The sequence below is a fragment of the Phyllostomus discolor genome, chromosome 12 (genome assembly GCF_004126475.2).
Source record: "Phyllostomus discolor isolate MPI-MPIP mPhyDis1 chromosome 12, mPhyDis1.pri.v3, whole genome shotgun sequence".
In the NCBI taxonomy this organism is placed as follows: domain Eukaryota; kingdom Metazoa; phylum Chordata; class Mammalia; order Chiroptera; family Phyllostomidae; genus Phyllostomus; species Phyllostomus discolor.
This window is the reverse complement of record NC_040914.2, coordinates 70193746-70217255: the sequence shown is the minus strand read 5'-3', so window position 1 is coordinate 70217255 and position 23510 is coordinate 70193746. Positions and strand designations below refer to the sequence as shown.

General features: G+C 47.4%; 1 protein-coding gene across 2 annotated transcripts in view; it reads left to right on the top strand.

Annotated features, from left to right (window-relative positions):
- The window catches only part of CDYL2 (chromodomain Y like 2), a 164351-nt gene extending 141715 nt beyond the window's left edge, over nucleotides 1–22636 (top strand). For both annotated transcript variants that reach the window (XM_028501904.2, XM_036012247.1), the window contains exons 4-7: nucleotides 1734–1906; nucleotides 8075–8285; nucleotides 10678–10821; nucleotides 15817–22636. In XM_028501904.2, coding sequence (XP_028357705.1) covers nucleotides 1734–1906; nucleotides 8075–8285; nucleotides 10678–10821; nucleotides 15817–15975 — 687 coding nt within the window. In that variant the 3' untranslated portion in view covers nucleotides 15976–22636. The remainder of the gene's footprint in view (nucleotides 1–1733; nucleotides 1907–8074; nucleotides 8286–10677; nucleotides 10822–15816) is intronic.
- The last annotated feature ends 874 nt before the right edge of the window (nucleotides 22637–23510 follow it).

Here is a 23510-nt window from a genome sequence, read left to right as displayed (position 1 = left end):
ACTAACTGACAGGTGAGCGTGACCTCAGAGAGGGCGGCCATGCTCTGAGTGGTGTAGGGTCCCGTCAGACTGCCGGCTTCCTTTTATTTGCCTCTCAGGGAAACAGAGCCCTTGCAGGGCTGAGACTGTCTGTTTCTGGAGGCGGGCAGATGAGAGGACCCACAAGACAGTGGCCTGTCAGCTTTTTGGTGTTTGAAAGGAGTCTCTGTGGCTTATGCCCAGTTGGATTGGGAGGCGCTTGTCCCGTCCTTCTCACAGAGCACAGGCCGGGAGAGCCTCCCTTCAGATGGACGCCTGTCCCTGTTTTGTCCACTAAAATCCATCCATTTTTTCCAGCGAACCTACAGTATGGAGCAGTAAAAAGAGAAAAAAGAGAAGGGACATAGGGGGGAGATTTGCATGGTGGTTCTGCCTGTTACCGGGGACCTAGGGCGACTTAACTTCACTTGCCTGAATTTTCGTTGCTTTACCTACAAATTATAGTACCATTCTCTATCTTCCAGGATTCTTGTTGGAATAAAATATTGTGTGTAAATTACCCTGGCACCTCTCAGTGCTTAGTGAGTGGGAGTTATTTAAAAAACAATGCCTTGATAACATTTAGGACACAGTAGCCTATGATTACACCTATTGAAGAACAATACTGATTCTTTAAAAGCCTATTCACTTATTGTCCCCTCCCGTCAAGGCTCTCCTAAGTACACACCTTGTTTTCTCTTACCAACCGCTTTCTGAGCTTATCATTGCTTTTCCCGTAACTCCCATTGGACTGGGTGATTGAGCTCTCTTTAGTTCACCCCCTCGTTCATTGTAATTCATGATGTGCTGTTAAGAAGTTACCCTGAAGTTATGTTCACATAGCAAAGCCTAGATGTCATTGGTACCTGTCCCCTCTCCCAGACACATAGCCGAGGCATGCTCCAGCTCTGGCCACCCTGTGTCTCCTCTGATGGAGTATTGTCACCCTGGACCATGGATCCACCTCGTGCGCCTCCCGCCCTCAATTAGTCAGTATCAGTACGGTGGTGTCTATAGTCAGTTCTTACATTGATTTATCAACACATTCACCCGTTTCTCTGCTGGCTGTGATTCCTCGGCTGTCGGGGGTTTTGTTTACTTTTTTCTGAATATGGTTTTCTTCTTGAAGTCCATCCTTTTTTAGTCCTTTCAGTGAGAGTCTAAAAGTGGTAAACATTCTTTTATTGAAAATGCCCAATATCTATCCTTGTGTTTGAATGATAGTTTAGCTAGACACAGAATTTACATTTGACAGTTAGTTTCCTGGCACCTTGAACATCTTGTGGGTCTGATGCCAGAGCCCACTTCCCGCCTGCAAGCTGTGTGAGGGTCTTTGTTGCATTAAGCCTGAAGGAGAGTATAGAATTACATTGGCCTTCTGGAGATAGCTAACGTAACTCACCCGGGCTGCACACAGGCCGGACTTTCCCCCTCACCTTGACACGGGCAAAACAAGCAAATGTGGAAAGATTTGCATGGTTACCAGGGATTAAAAGACTTCCAGGTTTGCAGCCAGTGACCCCTCTGCCACCTTCCTTCGCTGCCTGCTTCCGAGAAGATGGAGGGGAGCTCTGGTTTCAGTGTTTCTTTGCTAAGTCTGGACATAGCTCGTATTCAGGGGAGGCTCCCTGCACAGGAAGAGCAGGTTTACTCACGTCTGCACCCAGCTTCCTGATAGACATGTCACATCTCTGCAAACTCATCTCTGCCCGCAGATCATGAAGGAGGTCCGGCGAGCTCTCTGCAACGCGGCCACGGACGACAGCAAACTGCTGCTCCTCAGTGCGGTGGGCAGCGTGTTCTGCAGCGGCCTGGATTACTCCTACCTAATTGGCCGGTTGTCCAGCGACCGGCGGAAGGAAAGCACCCGCATTGCAGAATCCATCAGGTGAGCTCTGTTTGTATCCGCACACTAGGGGGCCTGCCTAGGATTGCCAAATTGGGCACATAAAAATACAGGGTGCTCGGCGAAACTCTTTAAACAACTAATAATTTTCTTTTAGCGTGATTATGTCCCATGCAACCTTTGGGATATACTTACACTAAAAAATTATTGGTTGTTTATCTGAAACTTGGAGTTTAATTGGGCACCCTGTATTTTCCTGCCCGAATTTGGGATGCCTTTGCTCTCTAGGTAAGATTGCATTTAATTCTTCTGATCCCCAAAGGATTTTATTTCCTTAGATTAAGCCCAGCATCTAGTAATGCCCATGTGTCATCCGCTGTTCTCCTGCCCTCTGTCTGATAGTGAAATCTCCAATTTTCTGGGCATTTCTGTTTCTGGAGCTGACATGGCTCCGCACTGGGAAGGCGGATGGAGGGGCTCCCTGGGCAGCTGTGCACTTGTGGACCCGACAGGGTGGGGAGTGTTTGCCCCCCTCTTGTTGGCTTTGGGGCAAAAGTTGGGATCCTGGGGTGACATCTGATCCCAACCATCAGTATCTTTTTTGGGATATGAAAGGGTCGTTATTTCCCCACTCTTTATAGATTTATCGAAAGCCAGTGAGCTCATGTGATTCCTAGCAAAGGCTGGCACTGTCCCCCACCCTGGGGAGCACTCGCACGCTCACCACTGCATGTGCAGAGTGCTCAGACGAGAGTCACAGTTCAGTAAAGCGGCCCGGTCTCCTGAAAAGGAGCACATTTCCACAGGGTGTCAGGGAGCCTCAGGCCACAAGTCAGAGATCTTCCGGGCCCTCCTGCCTCACTGCGCTGTGACACGGTTGCACAGAGGCCAATTCCCACATGGCTGTGGGAGGCTTCCAGGGGTTGCAGAGTCTCCAAGAGATGACACAGGGTCTCCAAGAGGTGACCTCACCTGTGGGGTTCTGAGTCCCAGTTCGGGGTGATGCACCTGCTGGAGTCTGCGCTCCGAAACACCTGTGCGCTTCCTGCTGCGGAACTCTTGCCGAAAGAGACATGGAAAGTCCGAACACTGTTAGTGGACAAGGCATCCCTGTCCTGGGCTTCATGCAGCTCTTGGGCTCCCTGGGTGCAGACGGCCCTGGCCATGTCCACAGTGCTCTGTCCTCTGCTCCAACTCAGCTGCTTTGCCACGTGGCGGTGGGAGCAGAAGGGTCCCCGGTAAGCTTCCTTCCTTGTTTATGGGACCATCAGAGATGGGGGCCCATCTCTGCAGCTGAGGAACTCCTTGGCTGTCGCCTTCGGCTGGTTTCTGAATTTCTGTGGAGGCACTGGCTGGATTTCCAGAGGCCCCAAATTTAAGGGGATGCTCAGCACGTTAGCTCACCTCTGGAGAAACTCGGCCTGTGGAATTCAGAGATTTGCCGTCTCACCAGGAAGGTGAGTTTCTCTTAGCAGAGCGGAGGGAGAGATGGCCAAGGGGATTCTTCCAGATGCTTCAAAGGGAGTGGAAGCTTGTAGTGCATGAGCTGCCTGGGACACGGGAGGGAGGGGGAATGGGGATGTCCCCTGGACCACTGGTTCTCAGCTCCAACAGCACAGAGACTCCTCAGGGAGCTTTTCAAACCCCAGCTGCTTGGCAGCACTCCCAGGAGATTCTGAATTAATGAGCATGGGGTGGGGCCAGCACATCTTTGGTTTTAAAGTTTCCTCCATTGTTCGAACATGCAGCCAGGGTTGAGGTCCTTATTTTTATGCAAGAGCAGAAAGGTAGCTATAAGAGAAGAGGGTGAAGAAGAGAAAGGTAGCTATAAGAGAAGAGGAAGGTGACAGAAGGGACAAGAGAGGGTGAGGAGCTTCAAGAGAGGATGGATGGGATGCAGACCGGACGGCCTTGCAGAGCAGCGTGCCCACGGGTCAGACAGTGACTGTGGCTTGTTCACCATCACCAAACATAGGGAGGCCCCCACTGCACCAGCTTTGCAGTGTTCCCTCCAGCAGCCACAACTCCAGGGTTTGGGACCCGATGTGGCAGAGAAGCATTTCCCAGAGAACATTCTGCAGATTTCCAGGGAGGCATCATGAGCAAAGGGCACTGTCGATAACTGAGTTTGGGCCACGCCGGAAGTTCTGTCCCCACTCGTGCAGATTTTCCAGGCATATCAATGCCCTGAGGAGTTTCTTGGGAAAGGACTTTGTTAAATACGGAGCATGGCCAAAACACAGTTTACACATGGAACCTTATAACCCACTGACATCCCTTGCAATTCTCTCGGGACATGCATACTCTCAGCTGGGCTGACCCCCAGGATCCAAGCACACTACACGGCCACTGGCCACCACTCCCACCCCACCCTCACTCTCATCGTTTCCTAAATAAAGCATGTGCGTTCATGACCCGGTACACTGCGTTCACTCTGCAGATGTTTGTTAAATGAACTAGAAGATGTGGGAAGAGCTCAAATGATTCATTCAGCAGAAGTCCCTCTCCAGGACCCAAACAAAGCTGTCTGCCCCACCCTGAAAGAGGGGCCGCCCTCACCTGAACTCCTCACAGGTGATGCAAAGGCCCATTGGCAGGTTGCTAGGATGAAGAGCAATCAGATAACCCACGTGGAATACTTGGCCTGTTATTGGCACATATGTACTTAGAATAGATGTAAAGAATTATTTTTAGGTTACTCCCAGCTACAAATTTTAGCTAAGCCTGGGTCAGATGAAGGAGTGGGCCCCTAGAGTACCCCTTTGGGGGCCCCAGGATGACTATCAGCTCGTGTATCTGATACTCACAGCTGCCTTGGCCCTGAACTCTGGCAGTGGGAGGGCTCTGGTTAAAAAGAATGAATAGCTGGGTCACAGAAGAAGTGCCAGTTGCTCCTGGTGAAATCCAGACACCCCAATGAACAGAATTTTGCTTCTGAGTCTCCTTTAGGCCAGAAGAGTGGCTCACAGGCCACTCACAGTGGAATGAAAGCTGTGTCCACCATCCCAGCAGCACTCGTGGGCTCCCCTGTGTCAGGCGCTGTGCTGGTGCCCTGGGTGGATCATGTCACGTAATTCTCAGGTGGCCTGTGGGGGCATGCCACTGGCTTCCCCATTTTCCAAGGGGGAAAATGAGGCTGCAGTAACTCCTCCAAGATCTCCCCACTAGTTAGGGGCAGAGTTGAGACTTGACCCCAGATCTTTCAGACTCCAAAGTTCTTGGTCCTTCTGAGCATCAGAATAAATCTAGCAGCTCTGGCCGGCAGAAGCCTCAGGATCCAGGCTGAGTGGAGGAAGCTTCAGGGTCCAGGTTTAGCGTGGCAGACTTGGCTGCAGGGGAGAGGGGAGCCATCGCCCCAGTGCAGCCCCACCACCGGAGTCAGGATCAGATATCTGAGCAGCAGCGTCTGTAATGCAATATCCTGTTTGCTATCTGGCTTCTACATCCTCTGGGCCCTTGTGATAGAGATCTGCTCGAGGTGAGAGGACAAGGATGGGGAGACGGTCTGTGCATCATCTTTTTATACCAAGGAAATGAACTGCTTGGACTGCCGGAGCTGGGGGAGGGTTGGAGCCTTGGGAACTCAGTCCCCTTAGCCCTCCTCCAGGTTCCTCGTTGCCACTATACAGAGCTCAGGTTGGAAACCACAGAGTGAAAGGCTCTCTGGGGTCTGGAAGGGGAAGCTTCCAGAAGGTCATGAGGGCTGAGGTAAATTCCTGAAGGACAGTCCCATGGATGACAGAGCAGAGTGAATGTGAGTATCAGACAGACCCACAGGAGGTCACAACAGGATGGTGCCTGGGTAGGGAGGGACCCTCTTTATTGAAAATGTCCAACAGAGGCCAGAGATTGCATTCTGGGGATGCTGGTAGGGGGGAATTCTGTACCAAGTGGAAGATTTGGTTCAGTGACTCTTGAAGTCCTTCTCACTCTGAGATCCAGTGCCCATTCCTGAGCGAGGGTCTTTAGGAATGAAACATCTGTCAAAAAGCACCCAAACCCTGTGTGTGGTTCCAAGGAATCCTGCAAAGAAGCTCCGTGCCCCTACAGATTCCAAATTGCATTTGGTAAAAGCACTTGTTAAAACCAGTGACCGAGGCCATCACATTAGGAAATCAAGCCAGGAAATGGGCCTTGAACACCAGGACGAGGGGGCTGTGGTGCTAGTACTCCCTCTTGCAGCAGTATCCTTTAGGGGTCAGCTGCAGGGGGGCCAGCCATGGCTGCAATAACTCTGTCATCTACTCACAGAGTCACATGGGAGTCAGGAAATGTGATGCCTCAAGCCTGGGTCAAGGAGTGTAATTTCATGAAGACATATGGGTCATAAGCCACCTCAACCCCAGTGGAATTAAGAAGTCTTCTCACAATTGAATTCAGTCCCACCATATCACCGTGATACCCACATATTTTGATAAGAACTGGGGGGAATGGTAACCATTGAGAAGGGATGAACCAGTTTGACATTTGTATTAGTTAATTATTAGCTGCTGTAACAAATAAACCCCAAGTACATACCATGGCTCAACTGTGGTAAAAATTTACTTCTAGCATATGTACACCTAAAACATATGTTACTCATCAGCCCATGGCTGTCCTCCAAGTGGTGACTCAGGAACCCAGACTCCCTCGGTCTTGTGGCTCAACAAATGTCTTCTGAGATTGCCATGAAAGGGCTGGGAGGGCCACATGATGGGAGGTTGGCATGCAACAGGCCTGGAAGTGTGTATTGGTTTCCACTCACATTCCTTTGCCTGGCACTTGGTTACTTGGCCACAGCCAGTTGCAAGGGAGGCTGAGAAATGTGTTCTGGCAGTAGACTCTGGAAGAAGAGAGAAGGAGAGACCAGGCCTGGTGAAGAAATAGTATGTCACTGCCACACATCTGCAGTCTTTGCTCTTATTCTGGGAAAATCCTGTATCTGTTCAACAACTATTGACTGAGTATTAATTGCAATATGTATAGAGACCAAGCAATGCACAAGGCAGACCTATGGGTTTTCTTAAGGAGCTGTAGGGGAGGAGAATTCAAAAACAAGGAAGCAAAGAAGTGATTAGGATAACTGCAAATTGTAATAATGGTGATTTCCAAGAACTCTCAGGAGGTCCGTGCAGCTCATGCACAGAGAGCAAGGGTGTGTGAGATGCAAGATAAGCCTGGAGAGGTATGCAGAGGCTGGAGTTTGCATTTTATTCTTGTGAGTTCCCAGCAGGTTCGTCTGTCACCTGAGAATGATGAAGGGTGTGGGCTTTCTTAGACATCTTCCCTCCATGTCCAGATGAGTATTAAAATTGTATAAGTCTTAAATAGCAAGTAGTGGGGAGGCGAAAAGCATGAAAGGTAAAGGAAGTAGAGGTTATTTCGGGTGGCTCTGCATAATAGATAAGGATGCAGGCTGTAACCTTGCTCAGTGCAGAAGGTCAGGGAGATAAAATATTGCCTAATCCTGTAGCCATGATTCCAGATGCCTCGTGCCTCCGGGGGAGCCCAGCATCTTTCCCCGGTGTTGGTCAGAGTCACTCAGACACACAGACCCTTGTCAGTGTTTTGGAACCACCCTTGAGGGTCTGTCATCCCTGTAGGTGAAGCCAAATCAGACAATCCTGGTTTTGAAAGAAACCTTAGGTGGCATCGATCCCTGCCAGTGCCCACCATTGGAAGCTTGAATTCTCACCCAAACTTACCATTGAGCCAAAATTATCCCCAGCAATGAGGAATTTGCACCTCCCCTAGCCACGCCCCCTGCCTTCGGCCAGTGCCGCTGGAGCATTCCTTTGCTCCTTGAGTTCCAATATGCCGCATTGTAACACTCTCCTTTCCGTTCTAGTTCTGGCTCTGTTTCTGGATCTCAACGTTCAGGTTGTCTTCCTTGGGGTGTTTATGGTTTGTCAATATCCAGGGAGCAGAAGGACAGGGGGACTGGTGCAGTGTTGGCACAATGGGCGTGACCTGGGGCCGGACATGTGGTCACCTCATTAAGTCCCTTCTGAAAATCTGGCACCAACCTCTGAGGGCGCCAGGCCTGTGCCAGCAGCTCAGTGGCCCAGCGTCTGGGAGAACGAGACCCTTGCCTGGCACCCACTCTTCTCTGAGGCCCTGTAGGTGCCTCACAGCACCTGAGGAAGCTCTTTCAGCCTCAGCGCCATGGAAGGCGTCCAATGGTCTCACAGGCCTGGCCACCTGTTAAAGAGGGTCTTCTCTTTTCCCCAGGGACTTTGTGAAGGCCTTTATCCAGTTTAAGAAGCCCATCGTGGTGGCGATCAACGGGCCTGCCCTAGGCCTGGGCGCCTCCATCCTGCCCCTGTGTGACATCGTGTGGGCCAGCGAGAAGGCCTGGTTTCAGACCCCCTACGCCACCATCCGCCTCACGCCCGCCGGCTGCTCCTCCTACACCTTCCCCCAGATCCTGGGTGTCGCGCTGGTAAGCCTCCTCGTGAGCAGGCAGAGCAGTGTTCGAGCAAAGTCCTAGAATCCTTTGTAGGCTGTGGTCAGACTCTGCACCAGTGGCCAGAAGCAAGTCTGGGCAGGGGTGAGTCCTAACAGCTCAGGAAGCACTCACTGGGGCCAGTGCTCAACAGCCATTAACACAGTTCATCCTCAACACAGCCCTGTAATGTAGGACTGCTGCTACCCGCTCTTGACAGGTGTGGAGACTGAGAGTCAGATTAAGTGAGTTGTCTAAGGTCACACAGTGGTAATGGAAACTGTGGAATGTGAACACAGAATCTGTGCTTTGAGCCCATGTGCTATCAAATGGAGCCCGCCTCTGATGAGTGAGTCTGAGATTAGCGCCACCAGGACCCGGGAGGGTGCAGTGAGTGTGGTTGGTCTAGTAGGTCTGCGAGGTGGCTTCGATGCAGTGCAGGCTTCACCAGGGCCTTCTTGGGGCTGTTTGCCAGCTGCTCCCCATTGCTGCTGGGAGATTTCTGCCTATAGATGCTGGTGGTTCTGGGGGACCCCAGAAAACTACCAAAGAATCATGACACAGGTGCCAGGGCCAAACCCCACAGGGAACAGGTTGGAGGAGGCCCCCCGCAGTGGCACTGTGTGGAAGGATGGGAGCCCCAGCCCACCGCTGCTGTGTGCACTGCCTGTCTCTGATGGTGGCATGGCGGGAATAGCAACCGAGACCAGCGGGGGTTATCCTCGGCCCTCACACCCCCCACACCCTCCAGCACCATGTCCATGCAGCAGGTCCGTGCAACAGGGCCTCTGGGGGGACAGACAAGCCCATTCCGATCCAGCACCTCTCTCGGGGCTGCTTTCCGAGGCTCAGTCTCACTGGTGGCAGAAGAATGAGGCAGGCAGGGAGCCCAGGAAGCAAACACTGTCCCTTTGATCTCAGCCGCTGTGCTCTGCCCGAGCTCGGTGCCACTCCAGGTCCTCCCCGTGCTCTGTGGTCACAAAAATGTTAACGTTGTACAGCTGTATCTCTCTCTGTCTTTCATCTCAATCATTTCTGAAACTCCAAGAATGTGCTGATTGAGACAAGTTCTTGCGGACTGTGGCCTGTTTGGCTCCTACTACTGAGTTCCTTTTTCACATTTCTCCCCAGACAAAGGTGTTTCTAAATAAGTATAATGACATATACATTTGTCTTCTGACCTCTCACAAAATGCATGCTGTGGGCTATGACCGACCTGATCAATTTTCCTCCTCCGACACGAAAGATTGTCCTTTGGGTCATCATGACCCGTCAGTGACAACCAGAGCAAAGGGGGGGCTGCACATGGATGCAGAGGCTCAGAGAGCTGGGTGTTTCAGCGTCACTCTGAGAGCAGGAGAGCATCCACCGAGGGCAGGGTGATGGCAGGTTGGGGAAGGGGTCATCTAACCTGTGACAGAGGCAGGCACTCATCCTGAAAGAGACAAGGACCCTGTCCCATGGCCATGACCATTATGCCCTAATTATCAGTGTAAGAGTCACATGTTGGTAAGTTTCAGAGGTGACAGCACTGTACTCTGTCTGGGCCTAGGACCTTATCCATGTAGGTCCTCCCAGAACACATGTGACAGCTGTGAACTTCAAAGCAAAAGGAAATTCTTTGGAGAGTGGGATGCAGAGGAGCCCTCAGAAGGTGGGGGGCATTTTCCACCTTTCAAGACTGGGCAGTGCCCATGCACAGCCCTGGGCCACCAGGTGAGATGCTTCTTATGGTGTTATGCAAGACCTTTCTGGCTGCCAGTGATGGAAATGCTCTGGCTTAAGCGTCGGGGAGAATAATGATTTCCTTAACTGACAAGTGCAGAATCGGAATGTCCCTTGAGGGTGATGAGTCCAGGAATTCAAGAACTGTCAGTACTCTTGTTCTCTGTTCCTTCCTTCTTTGTGGACCTGCTTGTCCCCAGAGTGGGGACACAGCAGTGGATGGCCCTGGGCTCCCTGACTTTAGCCTGCAACCAGCAAGGGAGAAAGATTCTCCCCCATCATCTCCAGTTTGGAAACCTCACAGAGAGCTTGCTTATCTAGGGAATGTCATCTGTCCAACCCTGGGCCAGTCGTCATGCAGCATGGAAACACAGCTGGAGTGCGTGCCCTCTCCTGCGGGTCTGCTGCCAGACGTGGTGGTGGTGGGGAAGGGCAGGGTGTTGGGCAGATGAAGCCGTACTAGGTACATGGCTTAAATTACCTAATTTAATTAAAGCTTTGGACCCTCTGCTCAGAAAGATGCACATAGACACAGATATTTGCTTATAGTTCCCAAAGCTTATTGGACCCTGGTTATACTTAAAAACACAGCAAGCCCAGATGTTGCTAACAAACACAAGAGGCGCTCTGGACTCTCAGCCTTCCCCTGCCTTTGCTTTTTCAGGCCAACGAGATGCTCTTCTGTGGGCGGAAGCTCACTGCCCAGGAGGCGTGCAGCCGAGGGCTGGTGTCCCAGGTCTTCTGGCCAACCACGTTCAGCCAGGAGGTCATGTTGCGGGTCAAGGAGATGGCGTCCTGCAGTGCGTTGGTGAGTTCCCGTGTCTTCTTGTGCTTGTCACTGCAATAGACCCATTTAGTAGGTGAGGGCGACGAGGCTGACAGGGGCTAACTGACTTGCCAAGGGCCATGCAGGGAGTACATGAGAGGCCCTGTGTGATTTAACAGGTGCCTCATCTCTGTGTTGAAAGCATAAATCCAGTGGGAGATGGTCAGCATTATTAGGTATTCTCCATCATCTCCAGCTAAAAACCCTCACACAAGAGATTTATACTCTGGGGAAGAATGCACTGCCTTAAAAGAAAGCACTCAACACCCCCAAAACACAAAACGTCTATGGTTTTCAAAGAAACAACAGGCAAAGGCAAAGGAGGGCGAAGTGTAGTGAGCCAGCCAGGAGACGAGGGAAAGCAGCCCACACTGTCCCTGTAGTTCTCCTGCTCCCTGAGCACTTGGCACATTCAGACATCACCATTTGACTCTGAAGGCACACTGAAAAATAGACAAATAAATGACACCGCCTCAGAGGCACCGACTTTTAATTAAGTGTCGATTTTATCTCATGAAAGTCACTCCCTGCACACTGTGGAAATATCCTGTTGAATGGTGGAGAAGAGGCTGCTCCTGCAACCCGGGGCCGGCTGCGGAAATGAGAAAAGTGCTTTGGTAGAATAAGGCGGGGGGACTCTTTCTGTGCTGAGGTTATGGGGCCAGGCCTGTGCCCTCCCTGCCTTCTCCCTGTCTATCCCGAACCCCCACCCAGCTGTTGTGCCTCTCCTGATTCGACTCATCAGCCTGTATTGAGCACTTACTGTATGTAAGTGCCGCTCCCTGGCAGCCTAACTGTACCATTGATGATGATGGGTGGGGATGGTCCTGCATCGTTGATCAACAGTTATTATGGAGCCTGTGTGGATTCCCTTTTAATGTTCCCAATGATTCCAGTGACCAACTCATCCCCATTTGCCTGGGACTGTCCTGGTTTTAGCACCAAAAAATCCCATGTTCCCAGGAAACCCCCTGGTCCTGGGCAAATGGGGATAGTGGATGACCCCAGAGGCAGCCTCATAGGCAAGCAGAAAATTTTAAAAATCTTTCCTTATTAAAATATGTTTGACATACAATATTATAGTAGTCTCAGGTGTACAACATAATACATTTCTACATTTCTATACTGTGTGATGTGATCATCACAGTAAGTCTAGTACCCGTCTGTCCACATACGAAGTTACTACAATATTATTGATTGTTCCCTGCACTGTACATGACACCCCCTGACTATTTATTTTATAACTGGAAGTTTGTACCTCTTATTCCCCTCCACCTTTCTCACCCACCTCCCTAGCCCTCCCTCTGGCAGCCATCGGTCTGTTCTTTGTATCTGTGAGTCCATTGCTGTTTTGTTTTGTTTGTCCTTTGGGTTTTATGCTGTTTTTATTTTTCAATTAAAGTTGGCATTCGGTATTGTTTTTATATTAGTTTTAGGTGTACAGCATAGTGAGTAGACATTTATATGATTTTTGAAGTGATTCCTCTGATAACCTGAGTACCCACCTGGCATGACACACAGTTATTACAACATTATTGACTGTATTTTCTATGCTGTACTTCACATCTCTGTGACTAGTTTGTGACTGCCAATTTGTGCTTCTTAATCCCGTCACATTTTCAACCCAGCCCCCACCCCCCCCGCCACCTGCCAGCCATCAGTTTGTTATCTATCTGTGAGTCGGTTTCTGTTGTTTGTTCATTTTATTCTTTAGATTCCACTTAGCATAGATACCTCTCTGTGTCCACATATGTCCTTGCAAATGGTAAGATTTTATTCTTTTTATTGCTGAATAATATTCCGTGTGTGTGTGTGTGTGTATGTACATCAGCTTCATTATCCATTCATTGATGGATAAAAACCTAGGTTGCTTTCATATTTTGGCTGTTTTAAATAATGCTGCAGTGAACATAGGGGTGCATATGTCTTTTTGAATTAGTGGTTCCTTTTCTTTGAATAGATGCTGAAATGTGGAATTGCTGGGTTGTGTGGTAGTTCTGTATTTAACTTTTTGGAGGAATCTCCATACTGTTTTCCATAGTGGCTACACTAAGCTATAATCCAAGCAACAATGCATGAGGGTTCCCATTTCACCACATCCTCACCAACACTTAATCGTTGATTTTTTGACAAAAGCCATTCTGACTTGTGTGCAGTGATATCTTGTGGTTTTAATTCACATTTCTCTGATAATTAGTGACATTAAGCATCTTTTCAAATGTCTTTTGACCATCTGTAGGTCCTCTTTAGAGAAATGTCTCTTTGGGTCCTCTGCCCCTTTTTAATTGGATTGTTTGTTTTTTGGGTGGGGATGTTAAGCTGTTTGAGTTCCTTATATATTTTGAATATTAACCCCTTATCAGATGTATCATTTGGAAATATTTTCTTGTATTCAATAGGTTGTCTTTTCATTTTGTCGATGGTTCTTTTTTTTTTTTTTACTGTGCAAAAGCTTTTTAGTTTGATGTAGTTTCATTTGTTTACTGTTGCTTTTGTTGTCTTTGCTCAGGGAGTCATATCCAGAAAAAAATCTCTAAGACTGATGTCGAAGAGTTTACTACCTATGTTTTCTTCTAGGAGTTTTATGGTATTGAGTTTATTTTTGTATATGGTGGAAGAAAGTGATTCATTCATATTCATTTTTTTGCATGTATTGATCTAGTTTCCCTAAAAGCATTTATTGAAGAGACTGTCATTTCCCCTTTATATACTTGCCTCCCTTGCTGTAGAGTAATTAACCATATAATCATGGGTCTATTTCTGACTCTCTATTCTGTTCCATTGATCTGTTTGCTTTTCTGCCATGCTATACTGTTTTGACTACTATAGCTTTGTAGTGTAGTTTGAAATCAGGGTGCATAATGCCTCCTACTTTGTTCTTGTTTCTCCAGATTGGTTTGGCAGTTTGTGCTCTTTTGTGGGTCTGTATAAAGTTTCAGATTATTGTTCTAGTTCTGTGAAAAATGTCATTGATGTTTTTATAGGGGTTGCATTAAATGCATAATAGATTGCTTTGGGTATTATGGGCCTTTTAACAATATTAATCCTTCCAATTCACAAGCATGGTGTATCCTTCTATTTATTTGTGTCTTCTTCAGTTTCTTTCATCAGTGTCTTAGAGTTTTCAGAATAAAGGTGTTTAATCTCCTTGGTTAAATTTATTCTTATGTATTTTATTTTTGATGCAATTATAAAAGGGATTATTTGCTAATGTATAGAAATGCAACCTATTTCTGAATATTAATTTTGCATTCTGCAAGCTAACTGAATTCATTGATTAGTTCTAACAATTTTTGGTGGGGTCTTCAGGGTTTTCTATATACAACGTCAGGCCACCCACAAATGATGGTATGAGTTAGAGCAGGAGTCCGAAGACCCATAGGGAGGTTAGGTGGCAACTAATGGTGGTGTGAGCAGGGGCACAGGGACAAAGTGAAAAGGAAGGTAGGAGGAAGGCCTCAGCGCTCCACTGAGGGGTTTGGTCTTTGGGTGATGGAGATTTTCAGGTGAAACCAGCTGTTAGAATAATATGGCAAGAAAACCTCTCCTGTCAACAGTTATGAATTCAGGAACTTTGTGTCGATTTGCCCAAGAAGGGAATTCTTGGGTGGAAAGAGGCAGTCTTGGTCTTCCCGCCCATCCTCACCACCTGTTAGCCTTCCGCCCAGCCTGAAGAATAAGATCACTGCCTCTTTCTAGCCTGCTTGCGCAAGGGAGCTCTTGTCTTGCTTTTTTCTGTTTGAACATGCACCGGGAGAGTGTAAACTCAAGCTTTGACATCAGTAGAGGATGGTGGAGGCCAACGGAAGGGAGCTTGGAAGCTGCACTTCCCTGCAGAGCCTCTGCCAGAGTGAGGTGGCAGTGCAGCCTGTTAGAATCAGCCAGATGTTCGCATGCAACATCCATCGGGCAGCTGTGGGCAGCTTTACTTTACTGAGTATAGGTCCTTCCTTTGTAATGTGGAGGCTGTAATGTAATGTGCCTGTTCGTGGAGCTGTCATGAGCAGGAAGGGTGCTTCTCATAGACCTTATTGCTTACTGGTATTTGTAGTGGCATTGTTATCATTACTATATCACTACAATTATTATTATTCATTACTATGATTATTATTACTGTGGTTATCACTGCATTACTAGTATTACTGCTATAATTCCAGCTTTACTACTATACTGTTATTAGTATTGTTACCATTGTCACTACTATATTACTAACATTACTCCTGTAATAATATCACTATTATTAATGCTCTAATTATTGCTATAATGCTATAGTGTTATTAGTGTCATCACCATTATCACTACTATATTACTAACATTATCACTATTATTACTCCTTTAATGACATTGCTGCTATTATTACTTCTATAATACTGTAGTATTACTGTTATTGTTATCTCACTGTTATCACTCATTGCTACAATCATTGTAATTATTATTAGTCATTATTACAATGATTACTATGCTACTATTATTATTATTACTGCTCTTACTACTAAACTTGAATGAGAGGCATTGCTGTTGGGGAAGCTCATATGGACGCTCAGACAACCATTAGTTCATTCATTATCTTACTCTGTGACCCCAGCCATCCTTGCCTTAGGTGTCATTACTCTTATTTCACAGATAATGAAAAGGAAGCACAGGGAGGTGAAGGTAGCCTTTCCTGAACTTTTTCATGACCCCTGTAGAAAACGATACTGAGTTTATGTCACCCTTGGGTAAAAGACAAAGCTCTTGCGGTTGGGGGTGCCATGGGTCCCACTCAGCCATCCCAGGGACTGTGGGTTCAACCGCATGGCATGCCTGGAATCCACCGTGGCATGGCTGGGGACGTGGGCCTAGGCAGCCCCGGACACGGTGGGCAGTCTCCTCAGGCTTTGGACATTGCCAGGTCACCAGTGCCGCATAGGCCAAGTACGTTCTTCTGGAGCGGAGCCCCTGGTGCCCAGCTAACCAGGCTCGTGCATTTCCCTGCAGGTGTTGGAGGAGTCCAAATGCCTTGTTCGGAGCTTCCTGAAGTCAGTGCTTGAAGATGTGAATGAGAAAGAGTGCGTCATGCTGAAGCAACTCTGGAGTTCCTCCAAAGGCCTGGATTCCCTGTTCAGCTACCTGCAGGACAAGATTTACGAAGTCTGAAGGGCCCCGGCTCACTCGCCCCAGTGATCAAGGGCACCCGACCTCCAGCTTTGCCCTGGGTTCCAGAAATCGGAGCCCACTGTAAGCCCGGCCAAGGAGTTTGTCAAGGTGTCTCTATACCTAGGGTGTGTTCATTTCCTTGTCTTCTTTGGTTGTTCTTCATTGGTTTGGTTTTGTGTAACAGATGGAAACTGCAGCACACTTGGCCTCCCCCTCGTCCCTCCCCCAACTGGCTAGAGAGCTATTGAGGGCTATATCTTCCCAGGCCTCTTCCAGGTACTGCTCTGTTCCCACTTGCTGAAATGCGCCATCCCGGTCCAGGGGAGGGGAAGACCAGTTTCCCTGTTTTTCTGACTCAGACTGTGTCTACACAGTGCCTCTGATTTGGAGACTTGGCTCTCATGGTCTCTGGTGAAGTGCAGATCTGGTAACGGGAGACAATCCACCTGGGGTGGTTTCCAGGCTGATGAGCGAAGCGCTGCGGGTAGAGCCAGCCTCAGTCTCCTCTCTGACGCAAATCTGTGTGACTCTGAGGGCTCGGTCCGAACGCCCAGCTGAGTGATTTACAAACCCAGATATTGTACATCTAGGAATGTTTTGTTAAATATATATTTTTAAAACAATGTAAGTGGAAATTCTGATAATTTATGTGTATTATATGTAAAGCTAGTTTTGCAAAACATAAACTCCTAGGAAAATGTTTTTTTTTTCTTGAATCAGACTTATTTAATTTATTTATTTTTGTTTATATATTATGATATCTGTCATTCAAACAGATATTATTTTCATACTGCCCTGGACCAAATCCCATATGAAGTTCGTGCTGTTTGGTGCATTCTAGCAGTGAACCATGTAGAGATAAAATTCAGAGAGATAAAAATGGAAGAATGTCCATGGATAAAAGGAATAGCTTGTACTAGATCCTCAGCTTGTAAAACAGTTCTCAAATTGAATATTTGTTCTGAGGAGAAACCACGGAGGAGTTTTCTCTTCACTCTGCTGCCTTTAAGGAGGTTAAGGGGCCTCCAGCGTGATGGTACCGAGACATCCACAGTCCCCGATTGCATGACACCAGGAAGGGGTGGGGAGTTGGCCTCGCCTGGGGATTGCACAGTGTCCAGAGTAAGACTTTCTTCTTTGGAGATGACTGACTGACCTTGGACTTCAGAGTCCACTCCGTCCATGTGGGCAGCCGTGTCTGGTGTGGATTTCCAGGGAGGTGGGAGGTGTTCCCGCTCTGGTGGGCTGTCATTAGAAGGACTGAATCTTTCTGTGTCCTGAAGCTCAGGTGACCTATCTTTTTGCTAGGTGTTTGCTCACATCAGGAAGCAATAACCAGGGATGAGGTCTCCTGCTCTCGGGTCCCTGGGCTGCACAGGGACCCCAGCATCTGAATTTAGACCGTCGACTGAAAAGTCTGTGGATTGGCTGTGGGGCACGAGGGGTTTTGGTTTTGGTTGGTGAGGAGGAAGGTCAACATCGAAGTTAGAGCACTCAGAGAAAGATCCTCAGAGCAGCAGGGTTTTTCTGTCGCCATCACAACCCCTGAGTGTCCTCAGCGGCCCTTTGCTCACCCGCCTTCCCTTGCCCGGAGTTAGTCGCCAGTGTCTCTTGACCCTTCCTTGGAGAGAGTTGGGTGGAGCAGTGGGAGTTGGGCACAGCTGGGGCTGAGGAGAGGAGGGTCATTGCTCCGACTGGTCATGTACCTCTCTCTCTGGTCCTCTTTTCTCTCTTAAAGGTGACCAGATGCAGTGGGCCAGGCAGATAGAAAGGATTCATGGTTCTGAGCTTTGTGTTTCAGAGGACACATTGAGTGTCTATACTATGGCTAGAGACATGGTCCTTTAGACAGTGAATCTGAAGTTTACCTGGATGCTTAATCCCTAAGATGGTCTTGGTTCCCTCTGTAGAAAGCCTTTCTACTTTGGACTTTCCTCTGTGACTTCATGGGGCTTCTTCTACCTTCTTCCACCTCAGCCATGTTGGCCGTGGGGAGCCAGCAGGGGCCACCCACCTTGGCTGCACGCAGCCAGAGGAAGAATGAAGCCCTGTGTGCCGTCCCCTTTGTCCACGTGGGATCTGCAGGTACAGCAGACCTGGACGATGGGAAATTACTCTAGGGAAACCCCTGCTTTTGCCCAAATCCACTTCGATTTTGTCTCTTCCTTGGAGAAGGCAAATGTATACTTTCCTGAAGTCCCTAGACAAACCGCCTTCTTTTGTGTTGCGGCAGATAATCGGTGCAGCATTGCCCAATCCTCTAAAGAAAGAGACCCCTGCTTTCTGTTTACTTTCCAGGGGCAGGTACATTTACCATAGAAGTGTCAGAATTCTTGTTGGAGGGGGAACAGGATGTTTGGAAGTTCCTTTCAATCAGTGTCTGTCTTGTTCCCTGCTGAAAGCACCAGAAATATTTTAGCTTTGGACATATCACAAATCCAAACTTCTTAACATTTCAAGGGTCTCTGATGATAAGATAGGAATGTGAGACTGTTACCAGGGTAGAGTTCCTGTAGTTAATTTGTAGACTCGGCTTATAACAGGAGGTGTTTCAAAAGACAGTCTGTGTTTGGATTGTTTCCATGTAGTCAGTTCAGGAAGGATGCCCCACAAATTGGGCAGAAGTTGGCTAACTCTGTTACCTACAGGATAGATTGAATCTCTGAATTTTTCACTTTCTGAGCAGTTGTTTGATAATGTGCAGATGAAATCCAGGTGACTTGTAGCAAACTGAGTTGGGATGGAAAATGCCAGACCTGTGGGGTGTCGGGATTTGTCCTCGGAGCCCTAGATCCTTGATAGAGGGCTCAGGCTTTCGCTTGTTCTCTTCTGTCCCAGCACTGTCTCTTTACCCGTAGGACCCTTTCTTCACTCTGTCCCCTGCTCTGTCCCTGCCCAACCCTACCTCACCCCTGGGTCCATCACTTCCTGGGCAGGTCTTTGAGGAATTGTGTCTGGTTTTAGCAGCGCCATCCCAGAATTACCTGTGGGGTTGGAAAAAGAGCCGTGGATGGGAAGTTAAGGGTACCTCCTTGGTCAAGGAACTTCTCAGCCACAGGTGGCAAACACAAGTCCTGAGGGCCAAATCCAGCCCTCCACCTTGTTTCTACCTGGCAACAGAGCCGAGCTCTCGCTTAACTGTTAAGGAGTAATTACATTTACACAGTCCTCAAATTACATTCAGCCCTTTGAAAGCAACTGCGAGGCTGATGTGGCCCCCGGTGAAAATGAGTTTGACACCCCTGTTCTAGGCAATCCACTCCTTGCCATCTTGTTAGCCACGCATTTGACCTCCCCTCCCCTCCCTGCTCGGATCCCTGGTGGTTAGCACCAGCATCTTGTAGTGGAACCACTTGCGTTAACAGCCCCATTCCAAGAGGGCTTTTCGTAGAGCTTGCTAAGGTGGTCAGAGCTCTTCACCACTTGGAAGCCACAGACTAATGCTGATGGCATGCCCATGTGTCTCTTCTGGCTGTGGAGTAATGTCTGTGGGTAAACACCATCAAAAATTACCCTCTGAGGATGAAATTGGATAGCTATGAGAAGGTAGTAGAGAATTGATTTAAAATGTTATTCTTGTTTGGTTTAGATTAAACTAGGAAATGTTCTCTCTGAAGCATGAAAATATGTTTGTTTTCCATATAAAGTTTAGTATGAGGATGGCAAAATAATCACAATAGACTTTGATCAATGCAACTGTATCTCTGAATATCCACATTAAAGAAATAGCCTTGACTGAATGCCAAACTGCATTTCCCATTATTAATTGTTGGTTTAAAAAAATTTGTAAGCTTTTTAAAATTTGAAATTTAGTTACATTCATGCAATTTTATAGTCTAGCTTCTGTGGAATTTTTTTTTAAACAAGGATAAACAAATAGAAACATCTTCAGATTTTCCTAAGTGAATATTTAAAATGCAGAATTGCTTCTCTTCTGTGTTTCTGTGTTCAGATACTTAGGTCTGTTGTATATATTAGTTCAGACACTCTTGCTAATATACACAGTATTTAAGACTCTAAATGAGATTTCTTAAGTATTTTATTTTATTCTCTGTAAATGGTTTTGTATAATCTTTAAAAAATCTACACTTTGCCTTTGTAGATATTTAAGGGAAACCATTTGGGGGTTGTCTTGCATGTATATTTTTGTTGTAGATATGTGTTGCTCAGTTATTTCTGCAAATTTTGGTTGAAATGCTTACAGACTTTAATACAGTATATATTTTCAGAATATAAACTTTTATATTTCTGTGATAAGTTAGAATATGCGTTTTAGGCAATCTTTTCCATTAATATCACTTGTTTTTGTTTTTAAAAAAATAGCATACTGGTTTGGTGCCAATGCGTTTCTTTTTTTTTTTAATCCCCATTAGACTCTAATGCTCTTATATTATTAGAGAGCAGGTTAATTTTTTTTCTTAAAGTATAATTTGAAAATGTGTTGCATTTGTGAATAAGCCTTACCATTAGGATCAGTAAATTTTCCAACCTTTGCAACTACATATGTAGTTTAAGATCTCCCCATAAATTCTCACTGTGTGGCAGTTGATGGAGTTTGTGAACAGAGCCTTAAGCTTGTTGCAAAAAAAAAAAAAGGGTAATACGGGTTGTTTCTTCCAAGCAGTGCGAGCCATGTTGGTGGACTCAATGCAGTCTGTAGGTCATGGCTTATTTAAAGAGTTTGGTTGAATCGATGGCCGCGGGGGCCAGAAAGGCACCTTGGTGATTGCCTTTGGCCATACACATGGACCAAGGACAGGTTTTCTGGAACCACCTTTGTACTATTCACATGGTTTAGACACGGTCACGGCGGGGGTTGCTGGTCCATCATTTGTTCTGAACAAATGGCATTTCCTGCTCCTGACCTTGGCGGTTGACCCCAGGTTTCTCAGAGGTGACTTGGAAACATCCAGCCTGGCTGAGATCAGCATTCCTTGAGAGATGTTAATAAAGTTTACATGTGAGTCTTACTTGTGTAGACAATCTGAAGTCAATTTCGGTTACATCATCAGCATTCCCATGTGTCCTGAGCGTCTTATCCATGGACTGTGTGTGTTAAGCCATACCAAACCCGAGTTCAGCAGGGCAGAGGCAGACTGGGTGCACAACTACACCTCGGCTGAGCCAGCGCCCCCGGGGCTGTTTAGATGGAGCTCACTGGTGGTGTGCCCACCGTGTTTGGGACCTAATAAAACCAATGAAAATTTAGACTTCAATTTTCTTAAAATTATGATTCCTCTCAGTTGGTCACACTCCCATAGTTACCAGCTGATTTTCCTTACCTACAAGGCTCTACAGATGACTCTGAAGCCAAGGCTATAGTATGGATACAGTATTTGGTTCCTCTTGAATAGCTTTCATAATCTACCATTGGGATGGAAGTGTGCTCAAAGGTTTGCAGTATGTAGCAGTCAGAACAACTGACGTCTAGTTTGCAGCTTCACCTCTGGCACCATCACGGTCGATCATGCCTTGTGAGCGTAACAGCCGGCCTGATGCTGGAGCTCAGTAAGGCAACTCGGGCGAGTTTGGAGGGTGTAGTTTTCCATCTAGTGTTTAATTTGTCCCTGTGCCATTAGTCCCAACTTGAAGTCATTTGCCGATGCCCACATTGACTGGATTGTGGAAATATTGCCTTTCATAAAACCAAGGACCAAAGAATTTCATTATTTCAACAAAGCATGAGTTTTATAGACTGTAGGCACATCTAGACAGAGGTGTGCATGTTTCATGGCACAAAGAAGCTGCTCACGTCCATCAGCCTCACGCTGCCCTGGCTGGCCGTGCACAGGGATGTGCTGTCACCTCGAGAAGGCTCTGAAAGATGAGTTTCTCAGATGGAAACTATCTCAGGTGGGTGTTTTTGCTGTGCAGTCCCAGCCTTTATCCATTATCACAGAAAGTGGAGGTCTGGCATTCTTCTAGGTTCTCTGACCAGTGTAGACGGCTCCATCTGAATAACAACCTCAGTGGGAGTTTTTCAGATGCGCCTACACTGAGCAGCTGCCTTGCAATCACTGAATTTCCACCTCCTTGTGTTCTACATCGACCCATTCCAATTCCTGTTTGACGTGAGAAGGATTTTCTTCAGTTCTCACACCAGATGATGCTCCATTCTCATTCACGATGAAGTCATCGATCCGTTGACTGGTTGAGAAATGATTGATGCTGAAGAAGTGGTATTCTAGTGGTAAGGCTTATTACCAAACTGATAATGAAGCAGGCTACCAAAAACTTGTCCAGCCCACCCGAGGAGTGTTTGGGTTTGATCATGGATGTAGTGCACACACCAAAATCCAAGGAGACCTTTGCAAATTAGGCTACTCATTTTCTTTTGCCAGGTTGTCATGGGAGAGTCTTGAACTAGTTCAGAATATTTGTAAGTATGAGTACTCCATAGAATTATCAAGCAGGTACAGCTGACCCTTTCTCACCACGTTGTAAATATTTCCTGAGACTGGGTGCAGTACTGGGGGATAATAATCTTCTGACTTATCAAATGCTGACTGTCTAGAGCAAATTGTACACTCTCTTTGTGAATGGTCCTGTAACGTGTATGAACACATTTCTGGGTGCCTTAGAAGTTGTATTTTCATGTGTGCTAATATGCAGTATTTATACATTGTGAAAAGCTGCTTTGAATAAAAAGGTTGAAACTTTATCTGCATTTGCCTGTGTTTCCCCCTTTGCAGCCTGTGCATGAAATGCACAAACAGGGTCTGTGGTTTCTGAAAGTTTCTGGGGCCTCCGCGGGGTTGAGACACCTGATGCTTCTAGGTTGTGTCTGGGTTCCTGGGGAGCAGAGGCCTGCCCACCCACGTCTGGCTTGAGGCTTCAGTTACTCCGGCAGGTAGTCACTGGGTGGCAACAGCTTGATTCCAGAGGACCCTGAAATGGGGGGCACAGGACTAGTTTTTAGGAGATTGAAATGAGCATGCATTACTTCCCTGGTGTGCCTGGGAGGTTTCCCTCCTCACGAGGGATAAACCACGGAGTTTGAGCTTGTACAACCCCAGCTGCTACGTGTGACTAACAATGATATTCATCACTATGGAATTATGCAAAGTCCTTCCACCTGCATGACCTCATTGCTTGGATCATCACAACATGCTGAGGGCCCCTGGCTTCCAGAGCCAGGCTTCTGAGACTCTGTGGGGGCTGCAGAAAGAGGAAGAAGGAGTCTTTCAGGAGTTCACGGCAACGGAGAATCCTGGGAAAGGGATTGCGCAGGGTCATTGGCTGCCCGTCTGCCCATCCAGCAGCTGTACTGAGCCGGCTGCTCTGTCTTGGGCAGTGCACAGCTGCAGAAAGGCACAGATTACTCAGTCCCTGTTGTGAACGAGCTGGAGGTCTGGAATGTGAGAAAGGTAGGTAATCCTGCCATGATTCTCCAACTGCCCATGATGCAGTGCTGGAGGAAACACCTTACACGACCCCAGACACCCTCAGTCTACAAGGTGATGCACTTTAAAATTCTTCATGTCCCATCGAGTCACCTTGCAGCCCCTGTGGGCCAGCTGGTCTTGGCTGGAGCC